This window comes from Grampus griseus, assembly GCF_964374135.1.
Source record: "Grampus griseus genome assembly, chromosome: 1".
NCBI classification, from domain to species: domain Eukaryota; kingdom Metazoa; phylum Chordata; class Mammalia; order Artiodactyla; family Delphinidae; genus Grampus; species Grampus griseus.
Window position 1 is genome coordinate 183,127,247 of NC_139017.1, and position 17,267 is coordinate 183,144,513.

Consider the following 17,267-nt stretch of genomic DNA (forward strand, 5'->3'; position numbering starts at 1 on the left):
TAAGGAGGCGACCTGGGGTGCAGGCCTCACGGGCCCACCCGGCCAGCCCCTTGCACAACAGTGTGCGCACTCGCCGCTCAGGGTCTCCTCGCCAAAAGCAGCCCCCACCCCAGCACAGGACCCCCTCCTCCATCCAGAGCCACCTAAGAGAGCCTGAAGCCTGCATGCCACCATGAAGCTCAGCGAGGAGCTCCCGGGACAGGAACTGGCCGGGTGGGCGAGCGCAGGGCCAGGCGGGGTTGAGCGCTGTGGTGTTGGTGTGGACAGACGCAAGCACCTCTTGCAAGTGTTCAGACTTTATTTCACGGTGATTGACACAAACACAACTTGGAGTTAGTAACAGGACTTCTGAGGCTCCTGCAGCCTCTGAGCCTGACAGCCTGGCTGGGCTGGGGGAGGGGCTGGGGGAGGGGCTGCCACCCCCCGCCAGGACAGGTGAGGGCGGCCGGGGGGGACGGGACCAGATGAGACCTAACATTGCAGTTTAAGGCGTCTCTGGCTTTGCAGCCGTCTCTGCCACCCCGCACCTGCCCCTTGGTGTTGCCTAGACGCCCAGCCCGCCCCCGGTCACTCCTGGATAAGGACAACCCCTCCGCACACCACAACTGGACAGCTTTGCTGTGCGGCGTCCTCAGCTGCCCTCGGGCCAGGACAGGAAAGACAACAGCCCTGCCACCCCAGCTGTCAAATAAAATCAGTACATAAAGACTCTGCGGTTGGTGGCCAGGCCTGGACGTGCATCCTCAGGAGGGGATGCTGGCCCCCCCCGGCAGGCAGGCAGTGACATCCACCACATCACAAGTGGCCCCACGCCCTCTCAGGGCTCCTCGTGGGGCCTTGGGGGGAGGAGGGGGGACACAGCCACGTCCAGGGTGGCTGGGTGGATGGGCAGGGCCAGCTGCGGGCCAGGGTGCCCTGAACAGGCCTGTGCCCGGCCTCTGCTCTCCAGTGCCCTGGGACAGGTGGACTCAGCTGGAGGGAGGGGCACAGCATGGCGTCAACAGTGACATTGTTTCACAGGACTGGCACAGGAGGCCTGGGCTCGGCGGGCCCTGGTGAGGCTGGTCCCGCCCAGCATAGGCAGGGAGGAGGGGCGGCTCAGATGGGAACCCAGAGAGGCCCCGTGGGGCTTGCACAGAGGAAGGGCACCCTAAACCCTACAGTGCCTACCTGCTCTGGGGACACAGGCCTCGCCAGATGGAACATGGGCAATGTATGTATGCGGGGCCTCCGACAGGCTGGGGAACACAGGGGCCAGCACGAGTGGATACTTGGGGAAGGCACAGCCTGAGAGGCCAGGACACGGTGTCCCAAGGCAGAGGGGCACGTCCCAAGGCTGCTGAGTGCGCCAAGCCCTCCATGTGCAGCATTCCTCCCCCAACCCCTTGGAGTCCCTTGGCACCAAGTCTGTCTCTGCAGCGCGCCTGCCTGGACGGGAGGGAGGCCGGGCCAGCAGTCCCTCCGGCTGACACATAGGCAAGAAAATCATATCAAAAAAGCAACAAGTTTACAAAAATAGAAAATAATTACAGCAGGGTGGGTCGTGGCTGCATTGTGGCTCACGGGGCAGGACAGGGCCGAAGGTCCGGCTTGGTGACGGCATCCTCCAGCAGGTTCAGCGGGCGCCGACCCACCACCACGTCCCGCAGGCAGCCCACGAAGCCCGTGCCGTAGGCCTTGGGCAGGGCCTGGCCCACAGGCAGCTTCTCTAGGCCACCTGCAGGAAGACAGAGGAAAGGTCACCGGGCTCAGTGACAGGCAGGCCGGACACTGGCGGGCAGAGGGCCCCACTGCATCTGAATGACCAGGTGAGTTACCTGCAGCCCGCCAGTGCCCGGGGGTGACCAGGGGACCAGCAGACGAGCTCCAGCCTCCTGGCCCCACACCACCCAGGGCACAGCAGGGGCTAAGACAGGAGGGGAGAGGGCCCCACCCCAGCCAGCCCATCTGCTGTCCTGGATAGCACTGACACGGGTGCCACTCTTCGTTGTCAGCTCCAGGGGATGGGACCTGTCCCTCAGAGACCCTTCGCTGTCCCTCCCCTGGCTTCCCCCCCACCAATCACTCACCCAACCACAGGGCTCCATCTGTGTCCAGCTGCGTGGCACCCAGTGGGGAGGAACCAGTCACAGGGGCCTCATTGCCCACCTGAAGGGAGCCTTCCCTCTGTTCCCTGGGGGCGTGGTGGGTGGGGTGAGGCCATCAGGTGGCTCCAGGTCCTGGTCCCTCCATCCCTTTCGCCCCAACACCACACCCTGGGGACCGTCACCAAGTGTCACCCCTGGGGGCCAGGATGGAGTGGCACTGACCCCAGGAGAGCACGAGATGGCCAAGGGCAGGGGGACCTCCTGTGGGTCAAGCTTTGCTGGAGGGGACGGCCAAGGCTCAGACCAGAGGGACATGTCCCCAGCCGGCGTCTGGGTAGAGCGGGGAAACCCCTTTCAGATCAGGGGTTCCCTGGCCATCACTGCTTCTCCTGTACCCTCTCATCCCTCCTCCCGCGCTGGCAGTGACCTCAGGTCGGGCCACCAGCCCTCCTCGCCCTCCTCCCCCTAACAAACTCCTACCCTAGCCACGAGTGGCCAGGCATGCCCTGGCCGGGCAAGTCCAGGCAGCGCCCGCTGCTATTCTCGGTGGCCCCAGGCTCCCTGCTGACCTGTGTGCCCTGACCCGCAACCAGCGGTTGGTGCTGACTGGTACGGTGGAGCGCAGCACCATGGGCTGGGAGCCCAGGTCGTAAGCCAGTTGCAGGCGCCCGTCCACGATGGCCAGTGCGATGTAGTCGGCCCGCTCTGTGGCTTTGCCGCTCCACAGCACCAACCCCTGCGTGGCCTCGGTGCGCAGGCTCAGCTCAAAGTAGTTGCTCTGTAGCGCCTTCTCGCTGGTGGGCAGAGGGCTGGTCAGGACCTCTTGGGAGGGTGGTGGGGATGGGGTAGGGGTGGTAGGAAGGTGAGGGGCATGACTACAGAGGCCATGAGGGCTAGTGGTGCCACCGGGGCAGCTGGATGGGCAGCTGGTGGACACCACCAGTGGGACAGATGGGCCGAGAGATGGATGGTGGGAGGTGGGGCCAGACGGGCAATCAGAGGAGTGAGGTGGACAGACACAGGGACAGCTCGGCAGAGAGATGCTCAGAGAGATGGGAAGGCAACAGGCAGACGGCAGGGGCCAGGGGCCGCTGCTCACCTGGGAAGGGCCCTGGAATCCGGAGTTTCAGGGCTTAGATGCAGGAAGAGAGGGAGGCAGGTGAGCAGGGGCACAGACAGGCTGTAGTGTGGGGTGGGGCGGGACCCAGCAGCAGCCCCTCCCCACACCCCGTCTCCACCAGTGGAAGGCAGGCGGAGCAAGCATCCACGGAAGACACACAGGACCCTGGGGTGTCGGCTCCACCCACCACAGAGCCCTGGCCATGACACATGCAACACACATGGGCAGACACAGAGCTGGTAGGCACGGCCCAGGCCAGGTGCAGAGGAAACAGCTGGGGCACGGGCGACACGGAACGAAGACCGAGGGCCCCTGGTCGGGAGAGACCCCCGGATGGCCCCCCATACACGTGGGTGTGCGCACACATGGGAGCACATGGACTCGTGTGCACACTGAGACACACGTGCTCGTGTATGCACACAGACACGTGGGCACGAATGTGCACGTTTGCAAGTGTGCGCACGCGCGCACGCTGTGCCGGTGCCACGCGGCGAGGGGAGTAGTTGCAGGGGGCATTCCACGCATCTGGGAAGGGGCGGCTCCCCACTTTCAAGCGGGGAAACGGAGCCCCGGCAGCACCAACAGCTCCCCCGAAGCCCCGTCCTCCTCCACTGGGGATGGAAAGTTCTGCCCTCGCCCACCCTTGGGATGTGCTGCCCGGTGGGTGGGGAGCAGAGGATGGTGACAGTGAGGGTGGAGGCGGAGCTACTTACGCTGGGATCTCATTGGTCAGTTCGCTTGGAATCAAAGAGACAGAGACAGTGAGAAGGAAGGAGGGTGGAGGAGGGGCGGAGGTGGGCACAGAGCCGGGGGCCGGAGTGGAGGGTCCCGCAGCTAGCCCTGTGCAGCTGCGCAGACAGGACCAGAGAGCGGAGGGCGGAGGGGCGCCTGGCTCCGGAGGGCACACTACCTCTCCGCCACGGCGTTGAGGTACTCGATGTAGGTCCGTCCGTCAAAGGCCAGTGTGTCCAAGTCCCCGGCCGACTTCTCAATCAGGCCTGAGAGACAGCGGGGTGAGTGCGGTCTCGGGCAGGCTCCCCCCGCCCCGTCCAGCCTTGGCCCTGTGCCAGAAGCGCTCACCCTTCTCGCAGTGCAGCCCTGAGAAGCCCCCAGGACACAGGCACTCGTAGGAGGCCTCCCGAGGGAGACAGGAGGCCCCGTTGAGGCAAGGGTGACCCCCGGCCTGGGTACAAGGGTGGTCTGCAAAGGACGAGACACCCACCGCGCGCACCACGTGCTCCCGGGTCAGCAGCTGGCGGCCGTTCAGGGAGACCTGGGGACGGGAGCGAGAGCCTCTGTCCAGCCTGCCCGGGCGGCCCCCATCCCAGGAGGACAGAAGCCCCTCTGGGATGGGCCCTTCCTCGAGACTGTGCCAGGGCGCCGCCCCCGCCCCACGCACCAGCTGGATAGCACCATCCAGGCCAGAGGACACGGCGGCTGCCCGGGCCAGCTTGCTGAAGTCAGGGGCCCCCCCCACGTAGAGCGGCTCCTTCAGGTTGAGGACGGTGTGCGGCACCTGGGGGGAGGTGCAGCGGGCTGAGGGGTGTGGAGCCCACCCACCGGGCAGGAACAGCTCGAGCCCCAGACCAGGGCCCGCCCGCGGTGATGACCCACCCCGCGCCCTCCAGCCTGCTGGAAGCAGCGTTCATCACAGACACGGCCACACGGGCTTAGTGGGGGCGGAGCTACGCTAGGGGCGGAGGCGGCAGAAGAGGAAGGAGGCAGGATGAGAGGAGACGGTACCTTGCGGGATTTCTGGCATCCGAAGAGCGGAGAGCGGAGAGCGGAGAGCGGAGAGCGAGCGGGGTGGGGTTGCAGAGCGAGGGCCAGGGAGCAGTGAGAGCAGAGAGGAGACACAGACAGAGGCCCAGGGCAGAGGAGAGAAAACAGTCCAGTGAGCTCAGGCTATGGGGCGGGGCCGCGCGCCTCCCGGGAGGGGGAGGGCGGCGGCGAGCAGGGGGGCAGCCCTGGAGACACTCGCTCAGCTCACCGGGGACTCCCCCAGCACACGGGGCCCATCGTTGACCCGCATGGCTCCTTTGCGTCCGTTTCGCTCCAGAGAGACCCTGGTCCAGGCGCCCAGGGCCACTGGCTCCTTGCTCCTGGGGGGGGGGGTGGGGCGCCGTGAGCGCACTGGGGTTCTGCCGGCCTGCCCGGCAGGGGCCTGAGGCCAGCCCCCTGCACCCCGCGCGGCCCACCTGATGACCGCTGCCCCCTTGCCCAAGTCGTAGCGGAACTCCAGGACACGGTCGTGAAGTGCCAGCGACACGAAGTCGCCCTTGCCGTCTGTCTTCTGTCCGTTGTAGAGGAGCAGGCCGCTGGGACCCCGGGCCAGGAACACCACCTCCAGCGCCATCTTCTCCCTGGGGTCACATGAGGGCAGGCAGGGGTGTCTCGATGCCCCCTCACCCCATGGCTGGATGGGGTTGGGGGCCGCTTCCCCTCATCGACCCCTCTGCCCAACTGACCCCAGGTCCCGCTCAAAGGTGTGCAGGCCTTCCAGCTCCAGGTAGGAGAAGCTCCTGAAGTCGGCCAGGAAAGGCTGGCTGTTCTCGCGCTCTGAGACTGCGAGGGCAGGAGACGATCACACAGGGTGCCGGGCCCTGACCCCGGAGCCCCCGAGCCCCCACCGCCCTCCCTGCCCTGAGCACCGCTGTCCCCACCTGTCTGGCAGAGGCTGCCCTCCCGGCCCCGAGGGCACTCGCACTTGGCCTCGCCCTGGGGCAGCACGCGGCAGGGGGCTGCCCCATGGCAGGGGTTCGGCTGACAAGGGTCCTTCTCGTCAGCACAGGTCGGGCCTGGAGGGAGGCAGGTTGGGGTCCCGGGAGGCCTGAGTCCCAAGCACAGACACACAAGTCCCCCCAGCACCCGGCCCAGGGCCCGCCCTCACCAAAGCGGCCGGGTAGGCACCGACAGTGGAACATGCCGGCCTCCAGGGCCTGGCACGGGGCCCCGCCGAGGCAGGGGTTAGGCACACAGGGGTGGTCCCCGCACTCGCCCACTCCAGAGCTGCGGGTCGCAGACCCCTGCCAGTCACTCAGCTCCAGCTGCTGGTTGTTGACGTCCAGCAAGCGGATGCAGCCCCTAAGCCCGACACCGACAGAGGTCCGCTCGAGCACCCTGCCACCGAGATGAGAGGGTCAGGGGCCACAGGCCAGAGACCAGAGCTGTCTGTCCTCTCTCACAACCAGCTGTGCCACTGGCGTCCCTCAGTCAGCCGGGGTCGTGAGTCAGGGCTGCTACCCGTCCCCGACCCCTCTTTTGGTCCTCACAGGATGGACAGTCAACCCACAGAATCAGGAGGCGGGTTGGGCTGAGTCAAGGGTCGGGACTGAGGGTCAGGGCCAGCCCAGCCCCTCCCTGGTGATGACACGGCAGCTTGGTCCTCAGCATCAGGACAGAATCAGGATCACGGTCAAGGGCTGGGGCTGAGGCCAGCGTCACAGCCGTGGTCCACACCCACACTTCCAACTCCTTTGCTATCCACAGGGAGCTTGGACCTCCTGGATGCCACCCCAAGAGTCAGGGATCAGGGCCAAGGTCGGGGGTCTGCGGTCGGGGCCACACCACCCTCCTCCATGCTCACACGGAAGCCTGGTCCTCCGGGACGCCACCCACAAAAAGGTCCATGTCCAGGTTGAGACCGTCAGTGCCACTGGGGCTCTGGCCCAGGACAGGGGTCTCACCGTCCACCGAGAGAGTGCCCTGGCGCCAGTGCCGAGACAGCTCCAGGTGATGCCACCGGCCGGGCTGCACGGGCACTGAGCTGGTCAGCACCGCGGGCCCCGAACCTGTGTCGAACCTGGGGGGCGGGAACAGGCGCTTGGGACAGCCAAACGGAGCCAGGACCACGGGCTGGCCCTGCCCTCCAACCCCCACCCTCAGCCCTGACCCCCCCAACCGCCCGCCACCCACCTGAGCTGCACGCGGCCCCCCAGCAGCGCCAGTGCCAGGAAGTCCTTGCCCCGGGCATTGCCGTTATACAGCAGCAGACCCTGGGGCTCCAGCGCCCGGAATTCAAGCGCCAGACGCAGGGTGTGGTAGGCACGGAGGGTGGGGAAGGCCAGGAAGGAGTGGCCCCCGAAGGCCGGCACGGAGGGGCGTGGTGCTGCAGGAGACGGAGGGGCAGTGGAGGGCACAGAGGACCCGGCTGCCCGGGCTCTGCCTGCCGGTCCGAAACCCCCAACCCTGTCCCCAGCGCTGGGCCAGGGAGTCCAACCGGCCGCTCACCCCAGCCTGGCCCCCCTGCCCGGCCCCCCACTCCCGGTGGCCCGGCCCTCCCCAACCTGGCCCCCTCTGCCTCCCTGCCCCTCCCCCGCGTGGATGACCTTACCCTGCTCGCAGACAGCGCCCCCCCTGCCCGCTGTGCAGCGGCAGGTGAAGTCTCCACCTGAGCCCTGGTCCTGGCAGGTCCCCCCGTGGAGGCAGGGCTGGGAGTCACAGGGCCTTGGGGGCTGCAGGATGCCTGGGGGCGAGGGCCGGTGTGCAGGCATACGGCTAGGGGCAGGGGTGGAGGGTTGGCGCGCGGTGAAGGGCACTGTGATCCTGCTGACGGGCCGGCTTGTGTGACTGGGATAGAGGGCCCGAGGGGTCACAGCTGAAGGTGGCAGGTGGGCCACAGTGGTGGCTCTGGCCGTGGCTGCAGCAGGGGTGGCTCCCGTGAAGAACGCAGGAAACCAGTCTGGGGGTAGGGGAAGCTGTCAGGATCCGCAAGGAGCAGGGATCCCAAGCGCAGTGCGCGGCGTGGGGGACGGAGGGTGGGGACAAGCTGTGGCTGGCGGCCGGACCAGGCTCTCACCGAAGTCCATGAACCGCACGTGTTCCTGCAGAGGCCGCCTCACGCCCAGTGACCGGCGCCTGGATGCCTGGATCTGCCGGACCAGGGCCTGGCACACATCGGGTGCCCTGAAGGCTGTGGCTGGTGGAGGAGGGACCCTGAGCATGGTGGAGGCCAGGGCAGCCCCCCACTTCCCGGAGGGCCTGGGGTGGGGGCTCACTGGGGTCGAAGTGCACATCCACGATGGCTCGGACGGAGTCGCCGGGCCCCAAGTCCCGCAGGCGGACACTTCGAAAGTCCTTCTTAAGGTCCGAGTTCCGGAAGAGATCATCCAGCTGCGGGTGGAGAGTGAGTTAGGGCTCCGGGAAGCTGCCCAGGCTGGACTGTTGGGCCCTCCTTCCGCCCCCACAGCGCTTCTCTGGGTCTGTCCTGGGAAAAAGGCCAGTGGCTGGGTAGGGGCTGCCACCCTGGCCACGGCCCCACACTTACCGCGCTCTCGATGCTCCTGGCCGTCTCCCCAAACAGCTCGGACTTGGGGTCGGCCATCTCCGGCGTGTAGAACAGCTCCTGCCCCTCGACCCCCTCGAGCTCCAGCACACCCTGGAACACCTTGGTGGCTGCGGGGGAGGGAGCAGTGAGGTCCTGCCCGGCACCTGCCTGGCCTCTGGGCCAGCCATGGGCACAGGCCCCAGCAGTGAGCCACGCGGGGTGCAGGGCGGGTGGCGGTTAGTCAGATGGTCATGAGGTTAGTGCGGACCCCGGGGCAGGGCTGGCATCGGTTACCAGACAGACTCCTCGGAGCAGTGCCCCAGGCCGGCTTGCACAGGAAAAACAGGTTAGCCACGGGGTCCTGGGCACCCACGCGTGTGCGGGGGCCGAGAACACACGTTACGTGTGCATGTACTGAATCCCCAAGACCGCTTGCACATGTGTGCTAAAATCAGAAGATCACAAAGCCTGGGTGCCCACCTGCTGGACAGGCCTGCGGCCGGGAGGAGAGACAGCATCTCTGGATGTGTCCAGGCCATTCCACACGCTCCACCCAGGCCCCCGGCCACCCACTCACCAGGACAGTTGGAGCCCTCTGCGTCCAGTGAGGGTGTCTTGCCATCTGAGCAGCAGCCCATAGGCGAGTTGTAGCAGGACGCCCTCTCCATGGGTGGCCCGGGGGTCCCAGCGCTGTCTCTCTCAGGGGGCTCGAGTCCTGGGGAGGTGCCGTCTGAGCCCAGCCCCAGATGCAGCCCTCCTGGGCCCTGCCCCCACGTCCCGGAGCCTGTGCTCACCTCCTGAGCCAGCCGCACTGGCCTCCAAGTCACCACTCAGCTCCTCGTCGCCGCTCCCATCGGCGCTGCCAGATTCGCCAAAGGCAGATGTGGCGAGGCTGGCTGCCGGGGAGGGGGCCGTGGGAGGCATGGTCAGCACAGGCCTTGCAGCGGTCCTGGGGACGCTGGCAGTGGTCCAAGGTTGCGATGCGGGTCGAGCGGTGCTGCTGGGAGCCGGGGGGAGGGCGCCGGGTGGAGGCAGCAGCACCTTGCTCAGGTCAAGCCCTGAGGGGGCCACAGAGGCAGATGTCGGACGGGGGCCGGAAGTGATGTCTTCTGTAAGGAGAGGAGATTCCAGGTGGCGGGGCCGGTGGTCAGAGCAGGGTCAGGCCTTCCTGGTCAGTCTGGGGCAGTGGGTGAGGCCTTACCCTGGCAAGGGCCGAGGCTCTGGATAGAGATGTCCAAGCCCTGGCGGCAGGCGATGGTCCTCAGCTGGCACTCGTCGCCGTAGGTGACTCCATCTGACCCACAGACCTGGGGCACAGGACACGGATGCTGGGGGGAGGCCCCTCCGCACCCCTCCACCCTCCACACTACCCATCCCTCACCTTGGTAGCATTGGCCCCTGGACAGGCAGGTGTTGGGCATACGCAGTGGGCGGAGCCAGCCTCCTCCACGCAGGACGCCCCGAACTCACAAGGCATCTCAGCACAGGTCTTGGGTGCCGGGGAGTCTGGGGCACAGACACGGGAGAGCCCACTGGCTCAGGAAACCCCGTCCCTATGACGGCCTCATCCCCAGCACAGGGGGCCAGGGGCAGTGCCAGGTCTGGCCCTCACCTGTCTCACAGCCAGCAGGGCCCAGGGCATGGCCGTCTGGACACTGCCCGCACCTGGGTCCGGCCACCCCGGGCTTACAGGAACACAGCCCGGTCATCTGTTCACAGTCGTCCCGCACGGCCCCCTGGGGGTCACAGCTGCAGGCTGGGAGGCAGGAGAAGAGGCTGAGACCTGTGTCCGGCTTCCCCGCGGGCTCCAGGGCCTGGCCCAGCCCCTGCCAGGGGGGATGAGGAAAGCAGGGACAGGGTGGGCAGGCAGCAGTGCTCAGCTGGGGACCGATCGTGGGCCCCGTCACTCACGGGTACAGCCACTCCGGCCATCGGTGACAATGCCACGGAAGTTCCAGAAGCCGGGCTCGCAGCGGTCACACTTGAGGCCCCCCACGCCCGGGCGGCAGGAGCACTGGCCTGTGGCCGGTTCACAGGTGCCACCGTAGGAACCGTGGGGGTTGCACTGGCACGAGCCTGCAAGGCCAGGGCAAGGCAGGGTCACCGCAGCTGCGTGGCTCTGCCTGGCTGCGGGTCAGGGCCAGGCTCGGGTACTCACTAGGGCAGCCGGCCAGGCCCACGCCCCGGGCAGCAGTGATGTTGTCCAGGCAGCAGCCGTAGGGGCTCTGAGCGCAGTGCAGGGGAACCGCAGGCAGCAGCGGGGCCAAGGTGGGGGCTGCAGGGAGGGGCAGGGGTTGAGATGCCAGGCAGGGCCAGACGCTCCACCTGGGCACGGCCCCTCTGCCTCAACCGCCCCCGCCCTCACCACTCAGCCCTCCAGATGCCGGCTCCCACCAGGGCCCATGGGTCTGCAGCTCGGGTCACAGGCGGGAACCCCATACCGCACATGAGAACAATGACGTGTCTGCACACCGAGTACCAGCAACATGTGAAACGCCCACAGATCGTGGACGTGAAGCCCCGTGCACACACATACAACCAGAGCCACACGCTCGGATTAGCAGGCCTCTGCCAGGTGGCAGGCACACATGTACACCACATTCCCCCGCGCACAGACACACACAGGAGCACTTGTGCGTGCACAAAGATACAACGATTGCCGGTCACCATCAGTCTCCTCCCAGAAGAAAAAGTGCCCGGAGGGTGGGCCTCGCTGGTTCACTGATGCCCCCTTGCACACAGTAGGTGCTCAGTGCACACTTGCTGACTGGCAGGCACACACGTCCACGCACCACAGCTGCACAAATGCGGATATACACTAACAGCACACACTGCAAACACGATACACGTGTTCACACACGCCCACCACAGCATACACGCAACAACTTCGAACAAGACATGGACCCCCACAAGCCTCACACCCGTGGGCACACGTACCTTTGAACAGGCACATGTGTGCCCACACACAGCCGGACACGCCCGCACGCCCACTCACCACTGCAGGCTCCCTGGGCCACGACGTACAGCTCTGGCCGCGATTCACACCTGGCCTTCTTCAGCTCACACTCGGTGCGGTAGGTGACCCCGTCCGAGCCGCACACCTGCAGGAAGCGTGTCAGGGCAGGTGTGGGCGGTCACGGCTCCTGCCTCACTGCCCAGTGGGAGTCAGGGGAGGGGGGGCCTCACCGGGCTCCTCAGGACGCTCTGGCAGCTGAAGTCGCAGACGCACGGCCCGTCCTCTGAGTCCTCATCCCAGATGCCGCCTCGCTGCCGGCACAGCTCCTGCCCACACTCACCGTGCTCTCCAGAGCCCGAGCCTCCCGAGCCGCACTCGGCTGTGGGGAGGAGGCCAGGTCATCTCGGGGTCCCGGCCGAGGCTGGCGCCCAGCAGCCCACACCAGCTGCCCCCGAACCTACCCTGCTCACACGGCCCCGCCCGGGCCTCCTCTATCTGCATCTGCTGCTGGCAGGCCGCCTCGCGGAGCTCGCAGGAACTGCGGTAGGTCACGCCGTCGCTGCCACACACGGGGCCGGGCGGAGGGCGCTCGCACCGGGGACACACGCACCGCCCCGCCGAGCACACGGCCCCGAAGGCGCACACTGTGTCTCCGCAGGTCTCTGCAGAAGGCGGGGCCGGGCGGGGGTCAGCTGATACTGGGTGGAGGAGGCACGGGACCACAGCCCGCCGGGCGCCCCCAGCCCCACTCACGGCAGGGTCCAGCCAAGGCCACGGGACCACAGCCCGCCAGGCGCCCCCAGCCCCACTCACGGCAGGGTCCAGCCGAGGCCACGTGCAGGCTGATCTGGCGTGTGCAGGCGTGCACGTGCAGCTCACACTCGCTGGCATACGTGCGCCCGTCAGAGCCGCACACGGGCTGGGCCGAGGCCACGCACTCGGAGGGGCACACGCAGCGCCCGGTCTCAGCCTCACACAGGGCTCCAAAGCGGCACTGCCCACAGCGGTCTGGGGAGGACGCTCCATCACCACAGTGGCGAGGGCGGCCACCCCCCAGCTAGACCCACTCACCCACCACTGACCACAGGGTCCTCGGCGAGCCACCCGGATCTCCCGCCCAAGGGCGCAGGCCGTAGCCTCCAGCTCGCACGTGCTGCCGTACGTGACGCCGTCGCTGCCACACACAGGATCGTAGATGCCTGAACACGCTCGCTGACACGCACACTCGGCTTCCCCATTCTTCACAGCACACATCGCCCCGAATGGACACTGCACCCCGCGGCACGGGGACGGGGGCTGGTCTGGGGAGAATGTGGGCACTCAGCAGGGTCCCCACCTGCTCTCCCAGGCGACGCGCAAAGCCCCCAGCCCCACGCAGCAGACCCTCTCCCAGGGTGGGGATGGTGTGGGAAGAGTGGACCAGGAGGAGGGCGGGATGCGCAGGACACAGCAGAGAAAGGGACAGACGCGGACACACGTGGGCAGGGACACAGACTCAGACGGCCCCAGGTCCCGGCGTGAGTGTGGGGTGGGGCTGCCCTCTAGACGCAGGAGCGTCTGGACTGGTCTCAGGGGCTGGTGGGAGGGCCAGCTTTACCCGCCCACCCAGGCCACTGACCCTTGACCACCAGCAGCCCTGGGACACCCATGCGTGGGGGCGGGGGTGCTCTCTCTGGGGGGGGAGGAGTCTGCAACCCAGAGCCACACCCAGGGCCACACGGGGGAGGAGGTGTCTGTCCACTTGCTCTGAGGACCGCAAGGCCAGGCAGCAGCGAGCCACCCCCCCCTGCCGCGCGGGGGGCAGACCTCGGGCTGTGGGCTCCTGGCGGCAGGCGCGGTACCTCATCCTGCCAGCAGGTCAGGCTGGAAGACACAAGAGGTGGACCCAAGAGGGAAGGGAGAGCAGAGGAGAGGAAACAGACGCAGAAAGAGAGACCAGAAAGATGGGCAGACCGGCCGACGGGGACGGAGGTAGAGGTGGGCAGAGCCCCAGTCCACTCAGGACGCGCTGTCTCTGCCCATTCCTGGTCCCTCGAAGCCCGACTGAGACGCTGCCTCTAAGGGGGCTGTGTGTCCCAAGAGTGTGGCACCCGGAGGACTTGAGGGCTGTCGGGCAGGTCCCAGGGAGCCTGCCCACGGACCCCTGCCTCTGCCGCACATCCTCCCAGGTGCTGCAGGCACGTCCCTGACAGATGCCACCTCCCCAGAGCCCGCTGACGGGCAGCAGCCCTGCCAAGGCTCCCCAGAGTGACCAGCTGTCGCCCACAAGCCCAGGGAGGAGAAGCATGACTCAGGATGGAGATGGCATGTGATGACAGGCAGCGGGGACTGCCGGCCCAGCCTGCTCGCAGCACGGAGCCCACCCACGGTGCTCACCACACGGGCCCTGGCGTTTGGCGGGGATGCTGCGCTGCTGCTGACACTCGGCCTGCTGGCGCCAGCAGTCATTGTCATATGTGTGCCCGTCGTGGGCGCACACGGGTTTGTAGGCCCCATCGCAGATGACACGGTCGCAGGAACAGCGGGGGCGGCCTCGGCGGGACAGGCACACGGCACTGAACTTGCACGCCTCTGGGCACTGGTCTGGGGGGGCAAGGAGATCAGAAGAGCCAGAGTACCACGCCAGCCCCCACGCTGGGATGTGCAGGGGACCCACGGGCACACGAGGTGATGAGTGGCGACCCATGAGGCATGCAGGGGAGGGTGGGGACAGGCGGGGCCCTGGGTCATGCAGAGTGCCAGGACGGGGCCCTCCCCCAGGAGCCGCCCACCTCGAGGCTGGCACTGGCCAGAGCGCACTTTCTGGAGGAGGAGGCCTCGGGTGGCCCCGGTTCGGCCCATGATGCAGTCGTTACCGTAGGTAACCCCATCATCCCCACACACGGGCGCCTGCCTCGGAGGGCAGCTCTCTGGCCGCGGGAGCATCTCGGGGCGCCGCGTGCGTGGGTCCACACGGCAGATGAGGCTCAGGTCGTTGAGGGCGCCCTGGCAGGGGTCTGGGGGCGGGAAGGCGGAGGTCAGGGCACTGCCGCAGTGTGCACACACTGACTGAGGTCATGCTACACGCGCAGGGGTAGCGCTCACCGCAAGGGCCGTCGAACTTCTTGAACACGTTTTCCTGGTGGGCGCAGGCTTGGCGCAAGAGCTGGCACTCGCTGGGGTAGTCAGTGCCGTCGCTGCCACACACGGGGCCCTCGGGGGCCCCGAGGCACGTGGCAGGGCACAGGCACGTGGCTGTCAGTCCATCTGCGGAGCGCGCACAGGTGCTGCCAAAGCTGCAGGTTACATTGGAGCAGGGGTCCCTGGTCCCTGTGGGCGGAGCAGGGTGGGGTCACACTGGCCGGCGGCCGGCCCTCCGCGCACCCCCTCACCGCAGGCCCCGCCCTCCTCATCCCTCCTCACTCAGGCCCGCTCCAGCCCCGCCCCCGCGCCCCCCCAACTGCAGGCCCCACCCCCGTCACCACAGTCCCCGCCCCTCTGCATCCCCCTCACCAAGGCCCCGCCCCGCACTCACCGCAGGGCCCCCGGCGCAGCAGGCGGATGCGCCTCTGCTGGCTGCACTGCGCCCGCTGCAGCTCGCACTCGTTGCTGTAGGTGGAGGCATCCGAGCCGCACACGGGCGCCACCACGCTGGGGCAGGCGCTCTTCTTGCACACGCAGGAGGCTCGGCCCGGCTCCTCCGCGCTGGGCTCGCAGACGGCGCCGAAGCCACACAGCATTCCTCGGCACGCTGCGGGTGGGGCGGAAGACGCGACGGGGTGGGTAGGGGCCCGGCCCCTGCCGCCTCCAGGCCCACGGTCATCATGCACACAGTCCAACGTCCGCACACCTGCCAGGATCTTGCACGGACGGTCACACATGCACATGCGTGCCCACCCATGTTCGTACTGGCGCTCACAGGAACCCCGGGTGCGCCCATCACAGCCAGGGCCTCGTGCCCTCCCCCTCTCAACAACCTCCCTCCCCCCGCAGAGCCTTCTCTGCCCCCGCCCCCTTCAGCCCCGCAACTGTGGAAGGGGCATTGCATCTGCTCCTGACCCACTCCCCACACAGAGGACAGACAGACAGCCCCCAGGCCGACTCTATCACAGGGAATCAGCATCCCCACCTCAAAATCAAAGCCCCTCTTCCGACTGTGACCTACTCCTCAGAACCCCGGACCGCCCCGCCCCCTCCCTGGGAGCTGCTCCAGTGTCCCCGCCCACACCTGGCCCCTGCCACCTCCCCAGGGACCAGCTCCTCTGCCTTTCATGGACCGGCCTGAGGTCATACAGCTGCAGGACAGGGGGTGGGGTTATCTGAGGTCAGGTCACATGCTCCACCCTCGGCCCAGAACCCAGTGCCCTGCCGGCCCCCACCCCTCTCTTTTCACTTCTTCCCCTTCCTGCTTCTCTGGAGGCCTCCCCTCTCCTCAGGCCTGTCCCCACTTGGGTTCTTGTCTGCCCACTCCCCCACCTTCCACGTCCCCACAGCCAGCCTCCCCCAGGTCCGTGCTCTGCTGTGGCTCGTGGCCTCCCAGCTGCAATCTCTCGCTAGGGCCCCGCGGGTACCCACACACCTCATCCTTCCTCACCTATCCTCCTGGGCTCCCACCTCAGGAAATGTCGCCGCCCCCACCCCCTCCCCAGGCCCTGCTGCCCCACCTCACACTCAGCATGACCTCCTCAGGGACCCTAGCACACCGGGCCCTGCGGACCCGACTGTTTTCTTCTTTAAACATTGTAGTTCTCAACTTTGCAGCGTCGCCAGCGCACACGCGCTCACTGAGCTGCAGAGCCGTCAGGACAGGCCCTCCTGGGCACAGTGTCAGGGCAGCGGGCAGGCTGACTCCTCAGGACTCCCACCCAGGGTGACACCCCCATAGGCGGGGCAGGCCCATTACCGGCTGCGGCTGTCTGGATGCAATAAATGTTTAATTGGGTCCACTTATCATTAATAAGTTATGGGGGTCGGGGGGCGCCCCCCATCACCTCCCAGCAGGCTCAGGCAGGGGGGCAGGAGGAAGCAGCCTCAACTCCGAGGGGTCTGGAGCAGCACAGGCAGCTGGCGCTGTCACCATAGCAACAGCCCACCCCAGGCTCCCGCGAGTCTGTCTGGGAATCCCTGCCCCCACCCCCCACGGGCTGAGTGAACGGGGGCTGGAGGCAAGGGCGGGGCCAGCATGGATACCCCAGGCTGAACTCCCTGCAGACCCCCCCCCCCACCGTCCTCCCCCGACCTCATCTGGGCACCCACGCAGATGCTTCATCAGATCCTGGAGCCAGGCTGCCCCACCTGCATTCACCCGCCAAGTGACGGTGGGCAAGTTACAGCCTCGCCCTACCTCAGCATCTCCTCCAGTGAATGGGGACAATAGAACCTACCCTCCAGGGTTGTTGTGAGGCTAAATGGGCCAATACCTGCAAAGGCTTGGAGAGGCCCAGCACTCCACTCTGGGCCGGGTGGGGGGTCAGCCACTGCGATGACTAGAGCAGTAAGAGCTGCTAGCATATGGGGCATCCCTTGTCCTGGTTCAACACTTTGTCTACTCATAGCCCCTCTCCTCACTTTCCGTCTCCCGCGGTCTCCTTCTCTCTCCCCTTAGCACTTCCTCTCACTTTCAGCCCTCACTTGCCCAAGGCCCTGGGGACCCCCAGGCCAAACCCAGGGGCACTTGCCCCGTCTGGCTGGCTGCTCTATCTGGCTTCAATTGGACCTGCTGATCAAGGTCTTTCCCAGGGTCCTGACCCCATGGCCGAGGACCTGGTCACCGCACTGCCCCTCGGGCTCAAGCCTCTCTCTCCCTCTGGTCACCCTGGTCCAGCCGGACACCACCCAAGGTCCTGACCCCTGGGCCAA

The 17,267-nt window shown here is 67.1% G+C and overlaps 1 protein-coding gene across 4 annotated transcripts in view; it reads right to left on the minus strand.

The window, feature by feature from the left end:
- Positions 1-280: 280 nt before the first annotated feature.
- The window catches only part of AGRN (agrin), a gene marked incomplete at its 5' end in the record, with an annotated part of 32,492 nt that continues 15,505 nt past the window's right edge, over positions 281-17,267 (minus strand). The window contains 34 exons of one of the 4 annotated variants that reach the window (XM_082672892.1): positions 281-1,717; positions 2,070-2,173; positions 2,657-2,962; positions 4,115-4,205; positions 4,288-4,480; positions 4,607-4,723; positions 4,951-4,962; positions 5,198-5,309; positions 5,406-5,570; positions 5,676-5,772; positions 5,871-6,005; positions 6,098-6,327; positions 6,794-7,009; positions 7,123-7,315; positions 7,541-7,888; positions 8,006-8,125; positions 8,205-8,319; positions 8,474-8,601; positions 9,051-9,188; positions 9,268-9,582; positions 9,675-9,780; positions 9,855-9,979; positions 10,086-10,229; positions 10,385-10,549; positions 10,632-10,748; positions 11,469-11,574; positions 11,660-11,808; positions 11,891-12,091; positions 12,243-12,437; positions 12,512-12,730; positions 13,806-14,012; positions 14,201-14,425; positions 14,514-14,738; positions 14,944-15,159. In XM_082672892.1, the coding sequence (XP_082529018.1) occupies positions 1,560-1,717; positions 2,070-2,173; positions 2,657-2,962; positions 4,115-4,205; positions 4,288-4,480; positions 4,607-4,723; positions 4,951-4,962; positions 5,198-5,309; positions 5,406-5,570; positions 5,676-5,772; positions 5,871-6,005; positions 6,098-6,327; positions 6,794-7,009; positions 7,123-7,315; positions 7,541-7,888; positions 8,006-8,125; positions 8,205-8,319; positions 8,474-8,601; positions 9,051-9,188; positions 9,268-9,582; positions 9,675-9,780; positions 9,855-9,979; positions 10,086-10,229; positions 10,385-10,549; positions 10,632-10,748; positions 11,469-11,574; positions 11,660-11,808; positions 11,891-12,091; positions 12,243-12,437; positions 12,512-12,730; positions 13,806-14,012; positions 14,201-14,425; positions 14,514-14,738; positions 14,944-15,159 (5,693 nt within the window). In that variant the 3' untranslated portion in view covers positions 281-1,559. The remainder of the gene's footprint in view (positions 1,718-2,069; positions 2,174-2,656; positions 2,963-4,114; positions 4,206-4,287; positions 4,481-4,606; positions 4,724-4,950; positions 4,963-5,197; positions 5,310-5,405; positions 5,571-5,675; positions 5,773-5,870; positions 6,006-6,097; positions 6,328-6,793; positions 7,010-7,122; positions 7,316-7,540; positions 7,889-8,005; positions 8,126-8,204; positions 8,320-8,473; positions 8,602-9,050; positions 9,189-9,267; positions 9,583-9,674; positions 9,781-9,854; positions 9,980-10,085; positions 10,230-10,384; positions 10,550-10,631; positions 10,749-11,468; positions 11,575-11,659; positions 11,809-11,890; positions 12,092-12,242; positions 12,438-12,511; positions 12,731-13,805; positions 14,013-14,200; positions 14,426-14,513; positions 14,739-14,943; positions 15,160-17,267) is intronic. The other 3 variants (XM_082672895.1, XM_082672894.1, XM_082672893.1) reach the window with 3 other exon arrangements.